At 43.7% G+C, this 25,560-nt stretch overlaps 1 protein-coding gene across 2 annotated transcripts in view; it reads left to right on the top strand.

Annotated features, from left to right (window-relative positions):
* Nucleotides 1-25,560, top strand: part of PRKAR2B (protein kinase cAMP-dependent type II regulatory subunit beta) — a 511,441-nt gene that overhangs the window by 21,326 nt on the left and 464,555 nt on the right. The window contains exon 1 of one of the 2 annotated variants that reach the window (XM_069229844.1): nt 19,012-19,303. The exons of the other annotated variant lie outside the window; for it this stretch is intronic. Coding sequence (XP_069085945.1) covers nt 19,114-19,303 — 190 coding nt within the window. The 5' untranslated portion in view covers nt 19,012-19,113. Of the gene's footprint in view, nt 1-19,011; nt 19,304-25,560 lie in introns of those variants that run through there. 2 annotated transcript variants of the gene reach the window in all.

Here is a 25,560-nt window from a genome sequence, read left to right as displayed (position 1 = left end):
TGTATAAAATTCAAAGAATTTCCAACGTGCTGTGCATGGCATACACACACAGCCGCGGAAACTCTGTGTGTGACACAGCTCCATAATGTATGCACGTACAGAGTGCAGGTCACACTAAGACGTGTCAAAGTCCGTTGTGTGGCACACAGGGCTGTCGACTTTTTGTAAATGACGCACTCTCATGAGTGTTGATGTCAGACGCCCTTTAATTGACCCTTTAGCTCCATGGATGTTTCATATGTCTGTGTACCATTTTTCTTATTAGGCGCTTGTGTGTTGTATTCCTCAGCGCGAATGAAATGCCCCTACGGTTTGTATTCACTGTGACAGTGGAAAAAAAATCTGCATCATACTGAAGCAGTCCAAATAGGCTGAAACCGGTTTCGGTTCAGATGGGACCTTGCCAGCGGGACTCCATGCGCTATACCTGTCTGGTGGTGTTGTAGGTCAGAGGTTACTTGTCAATTGGGGGGTAGGGAGATTAGGGGAAGACTGAGCCAGTAAGTCTCCTTCTGCATGAGTGAGATTCTTTGGCCTCTAATTTCTGGGATAACTCTGTGTGGCAGGGAAGAGATTTGCCACGTTTCTTAATCTACTTTGACTGAGGGCATTAAATGGTAGAAGTGCTCTGGATTCTCCTCCAGCCTGTACGTTTATCTCGCAAACTAACTCTTCTTTAATAGACTACCTTTGAGAATCAGTCCAGCATTTTAACCAAGCAAGTGGTTTTGAAGAGATCCAGGATTTTTTCAGCAACCATCCTATGCTAGTTTGTCCTATCCTGGTGCGTATGCCCAGGTGGTCCTTAGTTAAGGTAATTGGTGCTCAAGATGGCACGAATTAGGTGGATTTCCAATATACCAGCTGAAAACGTTGATTCATTGAAGAAGTTTCTTACAGCTGTCCAGGGGGACTTGGTTGCCTTTCCTGTGCAGTGACATACTCTAACTGCACCACTGTTAAACCAATGTTCCTCACACACTACAACACCAGGCCTATGTAAGACATTTCTGCATAGGTATTCATGCACTAAACTAAGAATGCTTAAGAGGCCGTTGAATAATCGCTTGAGAAAGAGTCAAACTATCACCAACTCAAGAGCTCTTACTGAGGAGATACGACAAATAATAGAGACATACAAAGTAAAAGCATGGACCCTGACCAAACAGAAAGACGAAAAACAATGGGCAGAGTTGCATGAGATGTCAAAGCAAAAAAACTCTAGTACATTTTGGAGGTTAGTTCAGCAGAGGTTGAGCGTGACCTTTTCAATAGCCCTGCCTTCTATATCAGCTGCTAGTTGGGTGCAATATGTTTCGAACCTTTATGGTTCACACATGACTAGCCAGTTGGAAGAGACTTGGCCACTGGGTACGGGGTCGCATCTAGACACGTGGGATAATGGTGAGAGAGAGAGTGGATTAAAAAGAACACCTTGCAATCAATAATAGCCCCCCAACGACCCACAGGTGCCCCTGGCCCGAATGGGTTGCTCGCTAGGCTTTTCAAAGTGGCACAAGATGCTTGGTCACACCTCTTAGAGCCACTGTTCAAGCTATGTTTTATCAGAAATGATGTTCCAGATAGTTGGAGGGGATCAACATTATCCCCAATACATGAAAGGGCTCTCCTGACCAGCCAGATAACTTTCGATTAATAGCACTTATTGATGTCGATGGAAAATGTTATGCAAGAGTCCTTAATTGTGAGCTTGAGAAATGGGCCTCAGCTATTGGATTAACCCCGATCACACAGTCTGGGTTCAGACAGGGCTGCAGCATGTAGGATAATTTGGTGATTGTTTCTTCATTGATTGAGGCAGCAAATAAAAAGCAAGTGCCAGCATTGTATGCCACCTTTATCGATTATACTACTGCTTTTGATAAAGTTGACAGAGCAAGGCTTTGGCAAAAGCTTCATAATTGGGGGATTCCATCTGCATTGTTGCGAGCCATCATGAGCTTGTATGTGTAAACATGGGTCAGTGTAAAGGTCTTGGGAATAGGGTGACACAAAAAATCCAGACCAATCAAGGGCCTCCCCTTATTATTCAATCTATATTTGGCTGACCTTAATAATGCTTTGTCTGGAGTGAATGCCTTTCCACCCAAGCTTGCTGGCGTACACTTGCAATGTTTGCAGTATACAAATGACATCATTCTTTTTTACCATACTGCAGTTGGCACGGAGAGGCTGCTGTATGCTCTGTTACACTATTGTAATAAAAATAAGATCTTCATTAACGCCTCAAAAACTAAAATGATGGTTTTCATGAGAAAGAAAGTTAGAAAAAGTAACTGTGTACTGGACCAGGTCAACATTGAGCAGGTATCCAGCTTCAAATATTTAGGCATTTATTTTAATCTACGTGGCTCACATCACACGAACCTTGAGACCATCAAGAGAATGGCAGTAGCAGTGACCATCAGTTTCCAGAAATTGTTGAAACCAATGTCAGGGCCAGACATGATGGCAATTTGCTGAGTAATTGATTCTAAGTTTATTCCAGCACTGACACAGGGCTTGTTGATTTTTAAAGGCAGTCACTACCGCTGTTATGGAAGATTTTTGCAGATCTCCAATGCATCCCTGTCCTCACAAATCCCTTTAGAGTTTAACTTAAGTAAGCAAGTAATTATGGAGGAAACCAGGTTTTTTAATTATTACATGAAACTCAAGACGGCTCCCCCCGGCTCATTAAGGGTTTTGATCTGGTGAAGCATGCAGAATAGTAGGTTGGCATGGAAGAAATACACCAATGAATTCATTCAGGCTGTATTGAAATTATTAGTCTAAACCTTCCAACAAGGCAACGTGCCAAGCTGTTTTTGAAAATTGCGAGGCTGAGATCCGCAGATAAAGACCGACATGATCTGGCCACAAAAGCTCATGCTGACTTATGTATTTCTTTATATCAGTCTAATGGCTTGGACCCCTATTTATCTTGCCCCCTGAAGGTGGGCTGGAAAAAAGATCTAATTAGGTCGAAGTGCAGAATTATACCCCTGAAAGCCCACAAATGCGGCAGTTTGAATGGCTATGAGGCCCAACACTGCAGACTATGGAAGTATAAATTAGACTCATTGTTGCATATAGTGTGTGTTTGTAAAGAACTGAGGGGATTGAGACGCTATTGGTTGATTCTGTTTTTTCGTATGCTAGGGATTAGGAAATCTCAGAAAGAAATTGTTGTATGTTTAAGTGTGCTGCACCCCCAGCTAACTGTAAGATGCCTGAAGTTTTTGAAGGATGCTGGCTTCAATTATTTAATTTTCAGAGTTTCTCTTATTTCTTTGGCACTTTTCTAGATATTGGCACTTCAGTAATATTTTGGGGAATATATTGGGAATGATAAGTGTCATGCATTGAGTTACATTTAATAACGACGAGTGTTAAGTTTTCATTTAATGCAAAGAAGAGACAATGGCCCACATTATTAAGACATTGGCGGTATAAGCCGCCTATCGCCACAGTGACGGCCGCCAAAAGACCATCACCACAGGTACCATCCGTTCGCCAGATTATGACCACAGCCGGATTTCCCCCAGAAGAAGGGCGGAAATGTGGCCGTGGCCATACTGGCGGTTGGTGGTAAGGTGGCACTGCTACCACCAGCAGCGCCACACCAGTAAATAGCCGCAAGCCGTATCATGACACATGATCTGGCCTGGCGGTGTTCTGCTGGCGGGTCCTGCTGGCAGTAGCAGCGCCCCGTCCCGTTCCCTGCCGAAAGACTACCTGGATGGAGGTAAGTTGGGCTTCCGACAGGGGTGGGGGGTGTTGTGTGTGTGTGTGTGTGTGGGGTTGTGTGCATGAATGTGTGAGTGTGTGAGTGAATGCGTCTTTGTGTGTAGTGTTGTTTGCGTGGGTGTATGCCTGTGTGTGAATGTGTGTAAGAATGGAAATGTGAATGCATGTTTGCATGTCAATGTGAATGTGTGTACTAATGTGTGCAAGCATGAATGGATGTATGCGTGGATCTATGTGTGTATGCCAGTGTGAGTGAGTGGGTGTATGCGTCATGCATGTCTGTGAGTGTGTGCGTGTATGGAGGTTGGGAGATCGGAAGGGGAGGAGCATGGATGGAGGGGGCGCCTGGGGAGGTGTTTGGGGGGGTGGGTGAGCCTCCTACTAGTGACAGGGAAGGAATTACCTGTCACTGGTAGGGCCTACCTTCATGGTTTTCGTGGTGTTGCGAACGCCATGAAAACCATGGTGGTAGGCTGGCGCATAATGCTGCCGGCAGTCCTATAGCGGCCGCCGGGCTGGAGATTGTTATCTCCGGCCTGGCGGCTGCTACCGCCATGGCAATAGGAATGGTAAATTGGCGGGTTGGCTGCAGCCAACCTGCCAATGTCATAATGTGGCGTTATGTACCGCCAGCCTGTTGGCGGTACTACCGCCACATTACCACCTACCGCCGGGGTCATAATGACCCCCAATATCTTTTATGTTTTATTTTTAAAGTGTAGCTTGGATTCACTCTAAAGATTAGGGAAATGTTTAAAATGGAATATTTTAGACAAAAGTGTTTGGTTAGTATAATGTAATTATGTTTTTAAGAAGTTAATTATTTTGGGTTATAGGATAACTCGATATAGTGGTTATATTAAGCCTTCATATGCTGTAGTATGAGAAAATCATGTATATTTATTTATTTTTATATATATATATATATATATATATATATATATATATATATATATATATAATATGATCTGTGAGTTTATGTAAATATCGTTTTTCTTGTATACTTTGCATATTATGCTATTGAAGGTCTTTTGAAGTATTGATTAATTAATGTATTTGGTTGATATTTGTACTCTTACGTTGTTATGGTCTAAAGTAACTAAACAATAAAACTTTACCTTACCTTACCCAAATCCAAATAATACAGTTTCTTTCTACAGTCTTGCATCCTCATTTTGCATGCTGTCTCAAAAAGCATCTTCTATATTTCTAAAACCCTGCATAAAACACTAATCTTTATTTAAAGCTTCTCTCTTTTTTTCTTTTGAGTGACCCTCTCCTTTCCTTACACCTTCATCACACTTCCTCTCACTAATCACAGCCCACTCTTGGGGCCAGATGTAGGAAGTTCCGATTTTGCGAATCGGAAATTGCTAGTCGGTGCGACTTGCAATTTGCGATTCGGAAAATTGGATGCAGAACGGTGTCTCAGACACCGTCTGCGATTCGTTATGGGGTCGCAAAGACCCACCTCATTAATATTAATGAGGTGGGTCGCATTTTGCGACCCCTTAGCGAGTCCCTGCACTCACAGGGATGGTGGCCTGCTGAAGACAGCAGACCTCCATGTCTGTGACTGCTTTTTGAATAAAGCAGTTTTTTATTTTTTATTTTGCAGCCCGTTTTCCTTAAAGGAAAACGAGTTGCAAAATAAAAAAAATAACGAAACCATTTGGTTTCGTTTTTTCAGAGTAGGCAGTGGTCCATTGGACCACTGCCTGCTCCGAAAAAACATTTTGGGCAACATTCACAAAGGGGAAGGGGTCCCATGGGTACCCCTTCCCTTTTGCGAATGGGTTACCACCAGTGTGACACTGGTGGTAACTGCGAATTGCTTTGCGACCGCATTCCCGGTCACAAAGCAATTTAGCATTGCGGTGCACGTCGCAAATAGGAAGGGGACACCCCTTCCTATTTGCAAGTTGCATTCACAATTTGTGAGTTGGTACCGACTCGCAAATTGTGAATGAGCATCGCAATGAGCATTTTGCATGGCGCAAACTGCGATTTTCGCAGTTTGCACCATGCAAAATGCTTCCTACATCTGGCCCTTAGTCACATGCATGTTTACTGTAATCTTAATGTATTTCTGCAAATTGCCTAAAACTCATTTGAAAGGTCTGAACCTCTGCTTTTTTGAAAGTCAGACCCTTGCAGCTTAAGAGTACCTTATCTCCTCTAGCTCATCTATTAACCCTGCCCGCCAACTGCATGAACTCACTCACCCCTCCTCCAACTAATGATCATCTGTAACTCCTATTAATTGAATTTACCACAACAAAACTTGTGTAAATACGTGTAACAGTTTGCTTCTGTGCATAAAACTAATCCCAACAACCAACAATAACCAATAACACTGGACTGACCACCGTGGAGACCTCTACATTTTAAAAGTGATAGGGCACAACAAAAATTACATGAAACCCTTTAAAACGAAACTTACGTTTGATGATCTTCTGCAGCACAGCACCCGTTCGGCTCAGCTGCAAATACACATGAAGTTCCTCCTGCCTCACGCTACTTGGTGGATAATAGCATCTAAGCGAGTCCAATCACTGCTCTCTTGCTGCTTACAATGTTAAACTGCGTAAGAGCAATGCTAGGATTGGATGGAATAGTTCAACACAATGCTCCATCGGAGACCTACGGGGCTGTGCCTCTGCTTCTCAGCTGCCTTCCAGCAGTTGATTGCAGAAGCATAAACTGCACCTCAGCCTGGCCACAGTAAAACCACTGGCCAATCTGACATGCGTAGCTCAGATGACACAGCATCAGGTCGTCTCAATCAACTGCTGTGATACAGAGGGCAGGTCAAGGGGTCAGTGCCCCTCCCCCATGTCCGTATGGACAAACTACCACTAACCTTGGATTCTGGAGTAGTGTGCAATCCTGGCATAAAGCACTCTAGCACCTCATTAAGGGTAGTAAGTCCTATATACATGCAGTTACAATGCAATTTGTTTAGCAGTGAAATGGTTGGGGAATCAGAGGCACATATAACCCCAGGAACTGGTGGCCTTTTCTGGTTGAAGAGGGCTGTGTTGATAGAGATGCTTCGTCCCGCCCCTTGTGCAGGAGAGGGTATCCAAGACCAGCTAGTAACCCCTCTGGCCCATCAGAGGGCATTGGAGCATTGCGCTGCCCATTTGGCTGATCTGGGTGTGACAGCCATAGCTCCAGCAAATGGCACATGATCTATGACATACATCTTGTATCAGATGTGTAGCCTTTAGCTGCTGACTCACGTTGTTAGTTTGCCCCCAGTTTTCTATACAAGCAAGATTAGAGCCGGTAGTTACGAAATGTTACATGACTATTACATTGTGGAGATGGGTCTTGTCAGAGACAATAATTGGCTATAAGGTAAAACCAATAATAAACATGCTGATTGCTCCTTTTGACACAGTCCTCCTATAAAGTACTTGATTTGTGATTTTTCTATGTCCAGGCCTTTAAAACTCCTATTAGCTTGCTAACTCCGATATGTCTGTTTTAACGTTTACTCGATTTCTGATGCACAAGAACTATTACACTCTCCAGGTTAGCTATCGTCTATCTAAATTTTTTTAACGTTTTTTTGACTTTATTTTACAGGTCATTATATAAGTATGATTTATATGGTATATTTCTGAGGAAATGTTTACTACATAAACCATTCTAGAAGTTCTTCTCTGGCCAGCTGTTTTTGCACTGCTGGCCACCAGCGCCCCAGCCACTTTCACCTTCCTCATGTGAGCCTGAGCTGCTCTGAAAATGAATTATGACAACTTACAAAAGAAGTACATTTTCTGCTTCTGTCTTTGATGAAAGGATTTACCATTCAAAGCCTTTTAAAAAATGTATTTCTATTTTTGTAAAAAAAAAAATTACGTAAGTGTATAATTAAAATGCAAGCATTATTAGAATTACAAAATGAATGTATTCTAGAATAAACACCTGGCAGCTCAAAAGTGTACAAGTAATATTCATACTGATAAACTATCATCTAAGTTTTCACGAGACCTCTCTGAATAAGTGGAATTTTATCCACATCACTTACCTTTGGTGAGTGGGAGAAGATTCAGGAAGTTAAGTACAAAAGGAAAGCGAAACAAAAACAAGGGATGGAATGTTAAAGAAAACACACCACTGCGATAGTGCATAGATGTTTACATGCGTTTAAAGCCAACAATATAGAGCAAGCATTCAAAACAAGCAAGGCAATTGTCGTTTCAATGGACCAAAGCTTCGCCCTTGATCAGTTGAAGCATATAATGCTAAAATCCATAGATTTCAGTGCTGCGTTTATAGATTTCTTTCTCAAAGAAAGTGAATGGTAGGAGCAACACATGATATAAATTAAGCCTGTAAATATGCACTGACGAGCAGGTGTTAGTATCGTCTGTGGGAAGAATGTGAGAAGACCTTGGCAAACTGATACAACTAGCACCAGCAAGAGCTGACTCTACTATTTTCTAAAATGCTCGCTTCTTTGTGCCAACTTTAGCTTTCCTTAGGATGGTTCAGAAAAAAGTCGTGCAGTGCAGTACACATGATAGAGAACATGAGAGAGATGTGTGTAAGACTGCAATTATCCTAAGGCTTTTTTTTTTTATCTTAAAGGAGGTACAAAAACAAAATTATTAGTAAAATGTAACAGCAAATGTCAGGGTGCACATAGACATTTGCATTTTCATAGTTCACATGTAATTATTAAGGCACATATGCAAGTTAGTTTATGTTGTCAGCCTCCATTTTTCCTCAGAAGGCGAAATTGATACAACTCATTAGCAAGTGAGAGTATTATATCACTTTTGTGTTCTTCATTATCACATTCTTCCTCATCCCCAACTATGCTAAGTGGTGAAGCAAGGTCAATGCTTTTATTGCTGCAAACATGTTGAATGATGTACTTAATCAGTGTAATCAATGCATATAAAATTATTAAAACCAGAATAACTGTAACCACAATTTCAAAAATCTTCATCCTCCACCTCCCAAATATCCTTCCTCAGATGCATACAACACCCAGAGCCTACTATTGCACATACCTCCCCGGAGGTAATCTAAAGCCCTTCTCTTCTGCAAGAACGTGGTCCTTTGGGCATCCGCCTTTGGAGAGGGTGATCTGCAGAATGTCTGACAGCAGGGACTTCATAGTCAGAGTAACAGACCTCCTCCCATTCTTGAGATAGCCAGGGATAGGCTTCCAGGCTGTGTATCCTTCTTGATGTCGATGTTTGTGAAACACCTTACCAGTACGAAGACAGTTTACCGGGGGAGGGTAAAGTACTGTCTTTACAACATTGTCGCTCCAGCTCCCAAAACCACTCTGGTTTCCTGCTTTGCAGTGCCCACAATCTACCACCCATTCTGAAGGAGCAAAGTGAGTGACATCAGGTCTGCAACCACCAACGGGACTGTTATATGTTTCAAGGCCTTGAAAAGACTGTGGGAGATGCCAGCACATTCAGGTAGTCTGTGCTCATAGCCGGACAGATCAAGGCAAGTTTCTTTTTTGCTAAGGTGCACTCCTATCAAAGGTACTCTTCCCCCATGTCATCTGGCAAATAAATGAAGATCCATTAAGAAGAAAGGGTAATCATTTGGCGGTATTTCTTCTAGCAACAGCACATAGGAGTTATTTTCATACACACAGTGGCGGTTCGCTCAAAGATAGATCCAGTATTCAGGATACAGCTGCTTACCTCAGTCGGAGGGGGTAAAAATAAGGGGCGATAAGCACAGCTCAGAGTTGCTATATGTCATGAATACCTCAATTCAAGTGAGTGTATGTCATCACCAATCTTCCTGTTTCCCTCTACACATCAACTTATCTCTTTGTACTGGGCAAGGAAATTAACAATGACCCAGGCTACGGGGAAAATGGGGTAGTGAGCGACGGAGTGATTTAGAGAGACACAGTCAAGTAGGCTTGTATTTGGAATACCCAGAATAGATTTTGGAGGCACATTGTCTCAAAACTGTCAATTTCAAGCGGATAACAAGGCAGGAACCTATATAAAGCAGACAGCTGTCCCCTGTACCATCTCTTCCAAGTTTTGTGTCTCCTCTGCCCAAACGTCTTGAGACCTGACAGTGTAGAGTTGCAGATGAAGAAGGTGGGCACTGGGCATCCGAACCACCAGCAGGTGGCAAAGAAGCAACAGGAACAGGTCAGCAGATGGCCCAGGTCTGGGGCGTGGTGCAGGTCTGGAAATAGGCAACAATGGGCAGTCATCTCGGGAGGTGCGTCACGCTTGCACTGGGAGGAGTAGCTACTCACCGCTAGACCACAACACTCAGCTGTGTTGGTGATAAGCAGGACTTGATAGGGGCCATGCCAACTGGGTTGTAGAGAGGTCTTCCTCAAATGCACACATATGAAAATCCAGTTCCAAACGTTAAGAGTGTGTAGCTTTGGTTTGGCACTCGGGTAAGCCAGCTTGAACCTGAGAACGGAAACTGAAAGGACGCTGTATACGTTTTCTGCATTATAGTAAAACTACATCATGATTCATTTGTAAGTCTAACTTTGCAGCAGAAGTGGGAAGGTTTGCGTGCAACATCAATGAGCACACTATAACTATCTCATATGGGCTCAGCCTGGTTTTCTGTGTCCTAGTGGACCACTGAGCTAAGAGCATGGGGCATGGGCCATTTCAGTTAGGTCTCACAACATATCTTAGATATGTTATTCTTGAGGGTACCATTATTTTGCTCTCTTTTGCCAACTGATTCAGGGCAAAAAGCTCAGTGGAAGTGCTGATCAATTCTTAGGGCCATCTCATCTCTTGCACTATGGATCAAATTATATGTATTCCTCGGTCACTTGTATCCACTAGATTGAGGGAAGAAGAACCATCTCATAGCCAGCCCGGTTTCTCTTCTTAAAACATCTGTAGTGAATGTGGGTCTGTAACAGAATGCACTCGTGCTGTAAAACAGATTCACAGTAGTGAAATCTGTGTTTTGTCTGTTGACTCACACACCTCCGCTTGCTCACATGTTACATCCTGCGCTCCATCCTCCGACTGTTCCTCATGCGCTGCTCCTTTTCCACGTGCATTAGCGACTGCACCCTCCACACCATTGGCTGGCTTGGGCAAAACATCTAGCAAGTCCTTCTTCCTTTGGTCTTCACTCTCCTTCTTTTTAAGATCAGTGATATGTGGCGATAGGGAGGAGGCGGAATAATAGGCGCACAAGCCCAAACTCAGTCCTTGAAGTGATTTATGTGTTATACCCGTTTCTCCAGGGTATTTTTCATACTACAGACTCAGAATGTGTGCTTATGTTTATGGGCTTCTTCATACCATTGTAAAAAGAGTGGCCATTGCTCAGCATCTATCTTATTTTCTGGATGTTTTAGCTTTTTTTGCAGTTTCTCTAATCACTATGTTGGAGGAACCATGTTCAGAAAAGGATTTCTTCCCATCATCGTTAGTCAGTGCCACCCACAGTTTCAGAAACTTACAAGCAGCTTTACCATACTAGTAGTACACAGTGCTTAATTGGAGCTGGTGGTTTCTAGTGTAAGCTGCAATGGCCTCCTGACGAGGGCCCTGGCACTGCTGTGTTTTTTTACAAATTAAAAACTGGTTGTATGTAGTGTGTCCAGGAGTCTCTTATTATAGGCTCTCGCTATATGGAGCACCATTCACTGTTTCTTTGCTTGTGCTCACACAGACAACAGAAAAAAGAATATGCTAGCTTTGTGTCTGCAGCTCATCCAGGGTGGGAGGGGGTATTCTGACGAGGTAATGGTAAGGTTTCCCTCAGTTATTTACCCATTTCCCTTTTACATTCATCCTTCAAGGGGCTGTTCTTCGGATCCTGGCATTCCTGCCTATCTTCCGTATTTCCACACTGTTTCTGGAGCCGTTTGCTCTAAACCATGGATTTACATTCACACAATCACTGTCTCTGGGATTCTTCTATTTCTCCTGATCTAACCAGTCTAATATCACTTTGTCTCCTACTGAGACAACACCCTTTGCGCACATTTAACATATTCCAGACGAATGCAAGACAATTAACCCCTTCGCTGCCAGGCCTTTTCCCCCTCAGGTGCCAAACCTTTTTTTGGCTATTTGGGGTAGTCATGCTTAGCCCCTCATAATTTTTTATCCACATAAGCTATCCAAGCCAAATGTATGCCCTTTTTTCCAACATCCTAGGGATTCTATAGGTACCCAGAGTTTATAGGTTCCCCTGGAGGAGACCAAGAAATTAGCCAAAATACAGTGAAAATTTCGTTTTTTGGGGAAAAATTGGGAAAAAGTGCTGCAGAAGAAACCATGGGGGTCATTCTAACCCTGGCGGTAAAAACCGCCAGGGCGAATGACCGCGGTAGCACCGCCAACAGGCTGGCGGTGCACCGCTGGGCATTCTGACCGCGGCGGTTCAGCCGCGGCCAGTAACGGAAAGTCCGCGGTGTACCGCCGACTTTCCGCTGCCCTTGAGAATCCTCCATGGCGGCGGAGCGCGCTCCGCCGCCATGGGGATTCTGACACCCCCTACCGCCATCCTGTTAGGAACAGGATGGCGGTAGGGGGTGCCGCGGGGCCCCTGGGGGCCCCTGCAGTGCCCATGCCAATGGCATGGGCACTGCAGGGGCCCCCGTAAGAGGGCCCCAAAAAGAATTTCAGTGTCTGCCTAGCAGACACTGAAATTCGCGACGGGTGCTACTGCACCCGTCGCACTCCAGCAACTCCGCCGGCTCCATTCGGAGCCGGCTTCATCGTTGCTGGGTCTTTCCCGCTGTGCTGGCGGGCGGCCTTTTGGCGGTCGCCCGCCAGCACAGCGGGAAAGCCAGAATGGCCGCCGCGGTCTTGTGACCGCGGTGCGGTCATTTGGCGGTAACCGCATGGCGGGCGGCGACCGCCGCCCGCCGTGGTTAGAATCACCGCCCATGTGTTTTTTCTCTGCAAGTGGCATCAACAAAGGGTTTGTGGTGCTAAAATCACCATATTCCCAGCTTTCAGGAATAGGCAGACTTGAATCAGAAAACCATATTTTTCAACACAATTTTGGCATTTTACTGGGACAAGCCCCATTTTTACGATTTTTTTGTGCTTTCAGCCTCCTCCCAGTTAGTGACAGAAGTGGGTGTGAAACCAAAGGTGGATCCTGGACAGGTAGACATTTCTGAAAAATAGACAAAATTCTGAATTCAGCAAGGGGTCTTTTGTGTGGGTCCTTCATGGTTTTCTTACAGGAAGTAACAGCTGAAATAAAAAAAAACTAATATTGAAATTGAGTTGAAAATAAAACAGCCTTTTCTCTCCATCTTGTTTTCTTCTGTAACTTGTTTCAGCAATGGGGGATTTCTGAAAGCAATGTACTGTTACATCTGATGGACTCTTCTGGTTGCGGTGATATATGGGGCTTGAAGGTTCATCAAGAACCCTAGGTACTCAGAGCCAATAAATGAGCTGCACCTTGCAATGGGTTTTCATTGTATTCCAGGTATACAGCAATTTCTTTGGTAAAATATAAAGAGTAAAAAATAGGTATCAAGGAAATCTTTGTATTTACAAAATGGGCACAAAATAAGGTGTTGAGAAGCAGTTGTTATTTGCACATCTCTGAATTCGGGGGTCTGCATACTAGCATGTGAATTACAGGGCATTTCTCAAATAGATGTCTTTCTTACACACTATCTTAGATTTCGAAGGCAAAAATGTAGAGAAAGACAATGGGCAATAACACAAGTCTCCCGATAAAAATGGTACCTCACTTGTGTGGAAAGGCCTAGTGCCCGCAACAGGAAACACAACATGGACTCATCACATTTTTACATTGAAATCTGACGTGTTTTATGGAAAGTGCCTGGCTGTGGATTTTGGCCTCTAGCTCAGCCGGCACCTACCAAAACCTTGCACACCTTTGCATTTTTTTAAACTAGACACCTTTGGGAATCCAGGATGGGGTGACTTGTGGGGCTCTCACCAGAATCCTCTGCAAACCTCAAAATTTGGTAAAAAAACACTTTTTCCTCACACTTTGGTGATGGAAAGTTTTGAAATCTGGGGGGAGCCACAAACTTCCTTCCACCCAGCATTCCCCCAAGTCACCCGATAAAAATTGTACCTCACTTGTGTGAGTAGGCCTAGTGTCCGTGACAGGAAATGCCCCAAAACACAGCGTGGCACATTACACATTTCAAATGAAAACTGACCTGTTTTTTGCAAAGTGCCTAACTGTGGATTTTGGCCTCTATCTCAGCCGACACCCTGGGAAACCTAGCAAACCTATGCATTTTTTAAAACTAGAAACCTAGGGAAATTTAGAATGGGGTGACTTGCGGGACTCTCACAAGGTTCTGGCACCCAAAACCCTTTACAAACCTCAAAATGTGGCAAAAAACACTTTTTCCTCACATTTCGGTGATAGAAAGTTCTGGAATCTGAGAGGAGCCTCAAATTTCATTCCACCCAGCATTCCACCAAGTCTTCCGATAAAAATGATATCTCGCTTGTGTGGGTGGGCCTAGTGCCCACAACAGGTAGGGGTCCAAAGCACAAGATGCACACATCAAAATTATCTATTACAAAACTACCTGTTTTGGCAAGGGGCCACCTGCGTTTTTGGTCCTGGGCTCAGCAGCCATCTAGGGAAACCTACCAAACCCAGACATTTCTAGAGTCCAGGGAGGTGTGACTTTTGTGGATCCCCCAGTGTTTTCTTACCCAGACTCTTCAGCAAACATCCAATTTGGGTAAACAAATCTAATTTTCTTCACATTTCTGTGTGGGATCACTGCACCAGCATAATTTTCCTACTACCCAACGTTCCCTTCAGTCTCCCGATAAAAATGATACCTCACTTGTTTAGGTGTGCTAAGTGCCTGTGACAGGGAAGGGCCAAAAACAAGTTGAAATTGAGAGGGAACCAAAGCGGGTCCAAAAGGGCAGTTTGAAAAAAAACATTTTTAGGTTGACAAGTGTGGCAGAATTTTAATCGGCATACATGTGACTATGCTGGGTGGTAAGAATTTTATGGATTTCGGAAGGTTCTATCACAAAAATGTAGGGAAAACGTGTGATTTCAAGCAAAGTTGGATGTTTGCAGGGCATTGTGGATAAGAAAATGGTGTGGGGTGCATGTGAAGCACACCACCCTGGACTCACCCAGATGTTTAGTTTTCAGATGTGTCTAGGTCGGGTAGATTTTTCTAGGTGGCAGCGTCCCAAAGTCCAGATGCTCACCATTCCAAGTGGCACGATATTGAGAGTTAGCCAAACTCTTTTGGCCCAAATGTAAAATCAAAACCCAAAATAATCAAATGTCCTCTTTCTTGTTGTTAGGATAAGATCCTTTAGTTTGCAAGGGGGCTGAAAGACTGTTACCCCCTTCAGTTGCCCATACTGGTTGGTAGCCCCTACCCTCTATTTTGTTTTTTAATTCCCTGGCATCTAGTAGGCTTTCTGACCCCCCTCTCACCCTGGGAGTGGATTAGGGATAATTGCCCCATCTGCCCACCAGTGGACAGAACAACTTTGTCCCTGTTTATTTGGGGTGGGGGTATGGACATACCCCCACCACCCTCTTTTTTAAAACAAAATTCCTCCCTGGGATCCAGTGGGCTTTCTGCCATGGGGAGGGACCTTTGCCCAAGGAGCAGCCCCCCAAACAAAACACACACACACAACAATCCCTGGTGCCTAAGTGGTTTCTGCCATCCTTGGAGGCTGATGGGCCTAATAGAAATAGGCTGATCTGCCCTCAAGGTGGGCAGAAATGACCTAAAATAATGTGCCCCCCTGGAGAGCGACCCTGGCCTAAGGGGTTGCTCCCCTTATGAAATTATTATTTTTTAAATCCCTGGTGTCTAGTGGTTTCTGCCCCCCTTGAGGCCAGACTGGCCTAATATAAATAAGCTGCTGGGCAGAAATGGCCTACAATAATATTGACCCCCAAGGCAGCGACCCTTGCCCAAGGGGCCTCTCCCCTCATGTGTTTACAAAGTGTAAACACAATCCCTTGTGTCTAGTGGGCATTCCTGCAGCACCATTGCATGACATCAGTGGAAAGGAAAAGCCTTTAGTTTCCTCCAATGCCTCTCTGACCTGATTCCTTCCCCATCCAAGGAGAAACAAATCAGTTTCTTCTCGGGTCACGCTGGAAGCCATGCTTCCAACGCGATGGGGGAGACCTCTGATGAGATTGCGTGCTTACGTCATCAGATGTTACTGGGGGGATTTGAGGGTGGGGTCGGGATGGCAGGGGAAGCGCTTCCCCTGCCATCCCTGCCCAGTGGAGAGGGGTGGTAGGCCCACGGGGGGAATGCTAGTGCTCCCCCCATGGTCCAGGTGCAGGACGTAATGATTATGTCCTCAGCACAGCAGCGCTGTAGCCGAGTACGTAACCGTTACATCCATGGCATCCAAAGTGTTAAGGAAATTCTAACAAACAAGCCAAATTCTGTAAGCGCAGTTAAACTTCATCTAAATTTTCCGTCAGTGGGTTGTGTTCTACCACTTTCACCTGGGAGACATTTCTTGCTTACCTCTTGTGCTTAGGGTTGGGGTGTGGAGTCCAGTTTAGAGCTCTCCAGTTTGCCTAGCAAAGAGGATTCGTGGCACACAATGCACCATGTTATGTAAAAGAAAACTCTGGAAAGCGCATGGAAGATGAACATGAATATAAGGCACAAATAGCAAGCTAGTATTCAAAATACACATGGCAACTATCATTTCAGTGGACAAGGGCTTTACCCCCGATTGGTTGGAGCATATAATACTAAACTCCATACATTTTGGTGCTATATTTATACCATTTTTCCCAATGCAAGTGAATGGAAGGGGGAAGGTATGATAGAAAAAAAACTTGCAGAAAGGCAGTAACAAGAGGGTGCCAGAAGCTTCTGGTGGGAAGAATATGAGAAGACCCTGGCATATTGATACAACTAGCACCAGCAAGAACCGCTCTACTATTTTCTAAAATCCTTGCTTTGTTTTGCCAACTTAAGCTTTGCGAGGAATGGTTCAGTAAAAATGTGCAGCACACTACACAGGTTCACATGGCATAGACTTGTTTAAATGCATGTAAGTCTGCAGTAACATTAAGGCTTTAGTGGTCTTCAAACAGGTACAAAAACCAAATAGTACTTGATTAGTACATTATAACAGTACATGTCAAGGTCTACATGTACATTTGCGTTTTCATAGCACATGGAAATGCATGAATACACATAGGCAAGGTGAATTCACTCTGTCAGGGAAAACTTTCTACATCGACAAGTCTTCAAGAAGAGCATCCCAGTGTGAAGCACGAGCAATAATTTCCATGAGGCATTGCCTCCTGCTTAGACTGAAGAAGAATTTCTGGTATGAGGTATCCCTACGATCTTGGGCAGTCTAGCTCCGAAGCCGCCCAGATTCAGTTGGTTCAAGTCTCAGTTCACCATTTCATATTTACCGTGGGCAAACAATGTGTGTGCCAGCTTTCCGCACAATATTTTATGTTTTGTGTCTGCCACTTGCTTATGTAAACATTAATTATATGGCTGCTAAGCACCCCCCCGCCCACAAACATGAACAACCTTGTACCCCTCCCTCAATGTACTGCAACAACATGCACGTTTTAACTTGTGTTTGGTATTAACTGTGGCGTGGATGCTATGTGTGAAATGTTTTTTTGGTTACAATATTGCTTGTGTCAGCTAGTATAGTCAAATGCTGATGTTCCGGTAGGTATGTAGGTGCCTAGGTTGGGGTCACAGGAAGGTAGAGGTGTGAATGTTGCCTGCACTTAGTTTGCAGACTTGCTTGCTGAAGGCTTGTGGGGTTTAAATGGATGCACTGTTACCCATTACTTGATCAGTCATCAGGGTGAGCAGTCATTATTAGAGGTGGGTGAGCCACTGAAAGCTCAAGTTAGGCTTGAGCCTGAAGACTGGCTGTGACTCAGCTCGAGGTCTTGGAACTTCAAACCGAGAACAAGACAAACTAATGTGCGCCTTCTGCCTGCCTCCCTCCCTCTTGCTGGATGTGGTGTTAGGGCCAGAGCTGCTGACTGTGGAACTCAGGAACCAGGGAACTAAGCTTGAGTCTCAGCATTGGCTCAACATCCGGGGATTCTGGGTAAATCACTTACTTAATCTCCCACTGCCTATAAACAATGCATGTGTAATGTAACTGGTGCTCATGTAAAGCGTCCCAGTACTTTCAGACCAAATGTATGCTGTATTTTTAAAACTCCAGAGGCATGCATTAAGAGGTAAACATAACGGGCATATTTATGTGCACCTTTGGGTCGCTAGAGCGACACAACTGAAAAATGAGATTTATGAAGCCAAGCAAGGCCACCTTGCTTGGCCCTGAGTGACTTCATAAATCTCAAGTAATGCAACACAGTGCAAATTGTTGTGTTGCATTACTCTGCACCAGGGAGACATTTCCCACTCACCATCCATGGATTTTGACACATTCCCAGATTTTCCAGAAGTAGTAGATGTGGCCATGCTCCAAAAACCTATGCCTCCCCAGTTGAGCCATAATAAGGAGAAATGTCTTTATTTCTCCTCACAGAAAGAGGAAAAAGCCTCAGGGGATTGTTTTTGTGCAGGAATGTGTCCCGTCCTGCACAAAAACAATCCTACATCCAACGGGGACTCCATTGTAATGGTGCCTGCATCGGACCTAGGCAGCCCATTATGCACCAGCACTGGGGAAGGGACAGGAATGCACCATTTTTGGATAAATACTGTGTATTCCTGCCCTTTCCCTGTGACGCAACGCAGCATGGTGACATGCTGCGCCGTATGTCACTTGGCCATAAATGTGGCCCAAATCCTTTACATAAGGAAAAGCAAATAGCTTCCCATTTACTTGCTGATCTGTACTGAGTGAAACCAGAAAACCTGGATACATTGCAGCTTCCCAGATTAAACTGTGTGATTTTAGGCAAATATTTTATTTCACCAAAACTCTTTTTGATTTAGTATCAGCTACGAAAGCGTTTTCGATCATAAGTTCAGATTTCCAATTGTACAAAATTATCACTTTTAATAAGTACTTCTCAGGGCAAATGCTACAATGTGCCCTATTATTGTCGATGTTTCCGCCTAGTAAAGATTTTTTTTCAAATCTAAAAGAGACTTTAGCACACTTTACGTGCTTTGCTGTATGATTTACGTAACAGATTTTCAGGGCTCTAAGGTCCGGGCCAGAGCCTTGGCTCGGCTCTCCCTGTCCATCTGTCGGCTCGCCGCCCTCTAGTCCGGAGCTGGTCCGTAGACGCGCTGCAGCCTGCAGCCATGCCACGGAATCCCCGGGGATGTGGCACCGAGAGCTCCTCCCGGTGCTGTGATGAGGGTCCGGTGGCTCTGCGGTGCAGCAGGGTGACCCACATTCTGATGTCAGCGCCGTGCCGTGAATGAGATGTGTGGGCTCCCATTGGCTGCTGCCGGCTGCAGGTGACCTCTTCGCTGGCGACGGAGGCGAGCAGCAGCGAGGTGGCATTTCAGCGATGCGAGCCCTCGCCCCGTGCGCTGGCCCCGTGCTTCCGGCCATGTCTGTCCACTTCGGATCCTTTGGGGCCAGCAGAGCCGTCCACGTCAAAGGCGGTGAGTGGAGCCCCCGGCGGCCAGCAGCCTACTCCACGTGGGGACGGCCGAGCACACATGACGCTTTTGTGGGGCATGCTTTCAGGCACGGCAGAGTTTCTTCATTGGCTCTGCTTTTGTTCTGCGAAGGGTGGATTTGTCAGACTGTTATTAATCCGGCGCCCTTGCAGGATGCGTCTCGAGCAGTAATGGGGTGACGGTGGATGTGTGGAGCCCCCAGGGTGGGGCACGCACATGCCGATACCTGGTGCACATCGGTGCCGTGGGATACGAGTGTCTTTGGAAGGGGCTCCAGTCTGCCCTTCAGTCTGCTGCAGCCAGTGCCTGCTCAGTCAGGCGTGTGTTGTTGCAGTGCAGCGCCTTCTTCTCCGCGCGTCAAACATGTAATCGCTTCCAGTACGTTTCACTGTCTTTCCTCTAAAAAGTCGGGGAAATTCTCTGTTTTATGCTTGCGTAAGCAATGGGCCCAGTCTAGCCGCTATAGCGCTTTCTGCCTCAGCGCTTTGAGTGTTACATATCTGCCTGTTTTATTTTCTGCCCATGAAAGGGTTTCACGTGTAATCTAGATTTGGTGCTGATGTGTACAATGCTTTATGAGAGTTTACAGGGATAGCGGAACTTTAGCGGGTTCAGCCCTCCCAATATACTCATATCCCCTGAGAACACCTGGTGATCGCCCTTTCAGTAGGAAAACAAATTTCACCACAGTAAGAGTCACTTTTGCCTACTCTGTAATATATGTGCACATTCGTGTACATGTTAATGCGCACATGTCGTGTTCATTATGTGGCAAAATACCGTTTATGCAGGCTAAGAGGCGTATTCTGTGGTTGTAAAATTTAAATAGTTTATTAATTTAACGGACGTTGATTCTGCTTGCGCGAACGTTTCACCTCAGTAATTGAATGGCGACCAGAAATTCCCCAAGCGGTCCCAGCACGACACTAAGGGTGTAGCCTGTCTTTTAGTAACTTTTGATCCGTTGTTGTTAGATTTTTTTTTATTAAAGTATGCAAATTGTGCAATAGATCTTGGACATGTAGAAAGTACAATAACTTCATAATTATAAAGAAAATGCTATGACTGCACAATCTAATAATCAGTGGCCTTGCTTTGAATGTGTCTTTAATTTATTACTTTAAATAAATATTCAGTATGGCTTGCTTAACAATCCAGACAGACACTCGCACACTCTTAGAGTGGTACATTATTTTGTATATGTCTCCATAAGGGTCACGAGCTCTCTGTAAATACAGTACTCATTAGTTCCATTCCTCCATCCCCTGCCCCCCACCCCCACGGCTCCTGTCAGTGTGGTTCCGGCCTCCTGGCGAAGAATCCAGATGGGGGAGACAGGATGCGCAGCTGATGCACACACGTATAAAAACATCACATTTAATGCTGTCGAAAGCGATGTCTAAAATGTTAGACGCAAAGTGAGAGGATTGAAAGGTTCGCCTTCTGAGCCTAGCATGAGATGTCGACCAGGACGGAGGGCCTCACACAATAATCTCTGATTGAAAGCTGCATGTGTCAAACATGTCAACATGTGTGTAACGAGCAGGTTTATGTGCAGAAACCTAAGACCATGAGATTTGACACCACTAAGTAGCTTTGTCTTCAGCCTCGGTGGCACCCCAAGGGTTTGACAGGCACGGTGACAGATTTTCCCCATGGCTTTCTCCAGATATCTTCTCTAAAGGTAACAGATGTTGGCGTGGCCTTTTCGGCACGTCGGCTACAACAAATCATATTGTGCGTGTGCTTATAACTTGAAGCCCTCCTGGACCCCATGGCTACAGTTTAGCTCGGTTAATGAACAAAGCATTCACACAAAAATCAACAAAATGAAAACGAAATACTTGAGGTTTTACGACCCCATCTTTGATAGATTGTCTCTTGTTGCGTGACAGGTGTCCAGTGCTAATGCAGGCGTCTAATCCCAGAGACCCTTGGAATAAACCCAGCAAATGAGCTTTTTGCAACTTAGAGCTCTGTAATAATTGTAGCGTGCAGCCTTCTTAGTTGATTTGACGTTTGTAATTAAATTTACAACATAGTTTGTAAAACTGCACTTCACGTATTGGGCAAGATTATTAACTTTGAACCCTGGTGCATTATTTCTCCACAGTCTTTGCAATAGTGGAGCGGGATTCACGTTTTTCGAGGCTGTTAATACCAAAATAACATTTTCACCAAAAAGTCATTATTAGATGGCTTATTGTGTGTCCTGCTGTAGTACTAACCATGGCTGAATTCTGACCTAGATTTTTAAATGTAATCATAATTTTTAAACAGTTCATGCCACTTTTCAGGTAGCTTGCAAGTGCAGCTTTTGAAGCTATCCATACCCAATATGGACTTAATCAAGACAGAGTGCAATACGAAGAGTTCAAGCTCTTCAAGATGGAACAGGCTCTTGTGTCCCCAATTCTTGGACATGGCTGGAGAGGGCCCTGCCATTCTTCCATAGCTTGAAAGGATGAAAACACTACTCCGATGTTAAATCAGAATTAATTGTTGTCAAATCATTCCCGCAACCTTTCTCAGTGATACTAATACACAAAGATCAGATGGACTCTTTCAAGCAGTGGTGTTATTGAAAATATAGAAAGAGAGGGCCCATTTTTGCTAAAGCAAGAGTTGGGAGGAAAATGTGCAGAATCATATATGCTCAGAGAGGAATACAGGCCCGAGTGCTCATGGCATCCAAGTAAAAGGCCAGTGCAGGAGACAGAGAAGAGAGACAAAGGCATAGTTATCCACAAAGCAGCTACACGTAGGAAGGCCTAGAAGCTTGCAATAGATATAGTTACAGGAAAGGCACGCATTTCAAATCCACGTTAATGAGGAAAGGGAGTTTCTGGACAGGAATGTAAAAGCTTTGATGCTAGAAGGTCAGCAGCTGTGTGAGGGAGGCCAGACAGTCGGGGAGAGCTCCAAGCCTGGAGTTAGGAAAGTAGGAGCTACAGACAGCCTTTAGAACGTGAGATAAAAGGTATTGCTGTTTATTAGTAAATGTGCACGTGACAGATATGTAACCTTCGCTTTTCTGCAAATGTGTAATTAGATGCTTTCTCATGAGAAATGCAGCTTCATGCTGACGAAAGCAGTGACACAATGTACCACGTGAGCGCTTAAATCAAAATGCATGACAAGTGATAAGATGCATTCAAGGTAGCAAAAGTATATAAAAAGGGCTGCTTGAGTTGATGATTTTGAGGGCAGTTTCAGACTTAGAGCTGTGCTGTCCTCCCGGCCGTTATTCATAAATGCTCATATTACTTGCCAAACTGAATCCTGTCTTTCTTTATTCGTGACCTGCCAACAACAGTGGTTTGCTGTTGATAGCCGTCATAATCTTAAATGATTTGTTTTTGAAAACAGTGGATTTTCACTCTCCCTGCTGAACCTTCATTGTGTTGCGTTTAGTAATGAATTGTAACTTGTAAAGGGTATAGTTCATTGCTCATGACTGAACATGTAACCAAACCGTCGCTGTAAAACCGTTTAGTGTAAAAATTGCTGAATTTAAGGGGCAAAAATGGCAATTGGACAGAAACCGTGGTCATGAAAGCTAGAGTTGCTCTGATCTGGGATTATAATTTTGCAAACTCTGACACAGTGTGGATGATGACTGCCAAATTGAATGCATTTACTCGTTTTGTATTTTTTCTAATCAGCGTTCAGGTATTAGCGGTCCTCTTACCATGCACTTAACGTTTTCTCCATCTGTCCTTACTCCTCTGTAGTTAGAATCCACCTGTTTAAGGGGACAAGACAGGTGATTGCTTCCAGGCAGGGGCTGCACTGGAGCTATCATTGATTATTCATTCATTGCTTACCTGTTCATCTGTACCGAATATGGTTTTATGAAGATGATCCTTTGGAAAGTGCCAAATGGTAATAGTTCTAATGCCCGGAAGAGAGAATCCAAATGCAGCTCACACCTCCAAGAGAAGTCTATGCTAACTCATGCTTACAGTCCTTTGTTATACTCTGTTCGATTCTTTTTACATAGTGCATCACGTTTTCCACATCTTGGTGCCACTTATGGGTGTCTCTGAGGAGGTGCTTTAATGGGAGGCTCAGTCTCACAAGTTTCTACCACAGCCCCTGTCTGCCTGTCTTTCCACTGGGACTCTTCTAGGGGCAGTGAACGCTGAATACGTTTTTTTTTTTTTTTTAAATCCCTTTTTACTTCTGTGCCCTGCTCACAACATGACCCTGAATAAGGCGCATGTTCAGCCATGACAGTAAATGCAAAGTTCATTATCGTCAGTGGGGTGTTGGAGGCAGCTGTGTGCGTTCATTCTTCATAAAGATACTGTGAATTTCATCCCTGTTGTAGTACTGTGTGTCTCATTTTGATTTTTTTGCACTCCAGTGCGCCTGTCGGTTTGTGTGTTTATAGTGTTGAGTTAATGTTAAGAGAGTAACTCAACACATATGCCCATAAAATAGTAAAGACGGAGATTAGGATAGGGTAAGAGGTGGCAGTGAGAGGAGAACTGAGAAACAGTTTATTTATTTATTCATTTGTTTTATTTACTTGAGGGTTTTTATATAGCACGGATTATTACCATGCAAGTGGCGCCAGAGCGCCTTACAATTACAATAGAAAATTTACAACATTGCTTTTGTTAGTCATATGGAGGCAAAGATATGAGTGTCAAACTATTACCATTGTTTTTTCTTGCCCGGGGGGGGGGAGGCTCAGACAGAGTCACACATTTTTCCAAGAGCAAGCTTATTATTCCAAGATCTACATAGTTTTTTTTAACCTGGGATGTCCATGGGCCACAACGTTTTTGAGTTCCGCAAATGTCTATAAGTTACAGTATAGATAGGTTGGTGTATTGAAGTGTGATTTGTGGCTGGGTGCTTTTGGATGATTTCTTCCTGGTTGTTTATTGTGGAACCCTGAGCTACCGTAGAATTAGTCTAGTTGATAGAGTTTATAACTGTAGTTCATCTATCTCTGAATTTGAAAAGCAGCGCATTAAATTTGAAGGATATTTATGAGGGGTTATAATATTAATATTAAGATGGGGCTAATGACACTGAAGTTGCCCAGTGTTTGAATATGTAATATACAGATTACACAAGGATAACAACAATTCCCAGGTCTGAGGTTACTCACAAGGGTCCTCTTAAATCTAACCCTATTGGTGATTTCACAAGGTCTTGGTTTATTCCACAAATGATCTATATTTTTAAGTAGCTGGGAATCATAAAAGGGTTAAATTTGAATGGTTTACATTTTCGGATTTTCTTGAATTACAATACATTGGAACAGAACAGGAGGGTATGTTTTTAATATTCTAAAAAAGTTTGCCTTAAAAATGTTTCTGTATAACACAATGAATGCTTGAAATTTGGAGGTGAACAGCATTGCCAAGATGGGACGATTTGCTGAATAAATAGCTTAGGGGCATTTGTGTGAATATTACTTGAGGATTTCTTTTTCAGACCTTTTCTTTTTAATACTGTTCTGATATATTTGTTGTTCTTTTTCTTTTCTACCCTCCCCACTGCCTTTCCACTACTCTTGTTTTCCCTTCTCGTCTCTGGCTGGGTGTTACTTAACAGTGGCATTGTGTTTCACAGCACCAGAAATAATATTATAAGGATAATTGAGACATTGTTCAGCTTAGTTCTATCAAATGTTTAAAAGAAAAGAACATTGGTTGCTTTTTCGTATGATACAGTGAAGCAATGAGAGGCTGCAGTTTTCTGCAAAATAAATAGTTTGTAATAGAGGTTTCTACAATTACACCCCCCTTTCATGCTGCCTCTATTACTTTCTCTGACAGTGCAACGGGTATTTCTGTTTTGATCAATTGGGTTTTCCAGTGAGTGAAGAAAATGTGTCATTAACCCGTATGAACAGCACATATTTATTACTGGTAATAAATATTGCCACCAATCCAATATTCTGTATCTGTACTCTTTTTAAATTCTGCAAACCGCATCCACACTGTTTTTAGTTTCTGCTTTTTATGTGAAATGTATTGTTTTGTTAAAGGCAATCTACAGTGACATTTCCAAAAAATAGGACTAATTCATAAAAATATAGAAGCATTCCGTGTCCTCTTATTTGATAACGTTAGCAGATATAGTTATGGTCAGGGATTATTGTTACTTTAGGCTTCATATAATTATTATGTAACCAATTATTGGTACTGGGATCTGGACATTTGGCATTGTTAATCATTTATGTTTATATGTTCTATAAGAAATATGTAATTTTTGTT

Source organism: Pleurodeles waltl, chromosome 4_1, assembly GCF_031143425.1.
Source record: "Pleurodeles waltl isolate 20211129_DDA chromosome 4_1, aPleWal1.hap1.20221129, whole genome shotgun sequence".
Taxonomy (NCBI): Eukaryota; Metazoa; Chordata; class Amphibia; order Caudata; family Salamandridae; genus Pleurodeles; species Pleurodeles waltl.
Note: the sequence above shows the minus strand (reverse complement) of the source record. Positions and strands in the feature narration are given on the sequence as shown.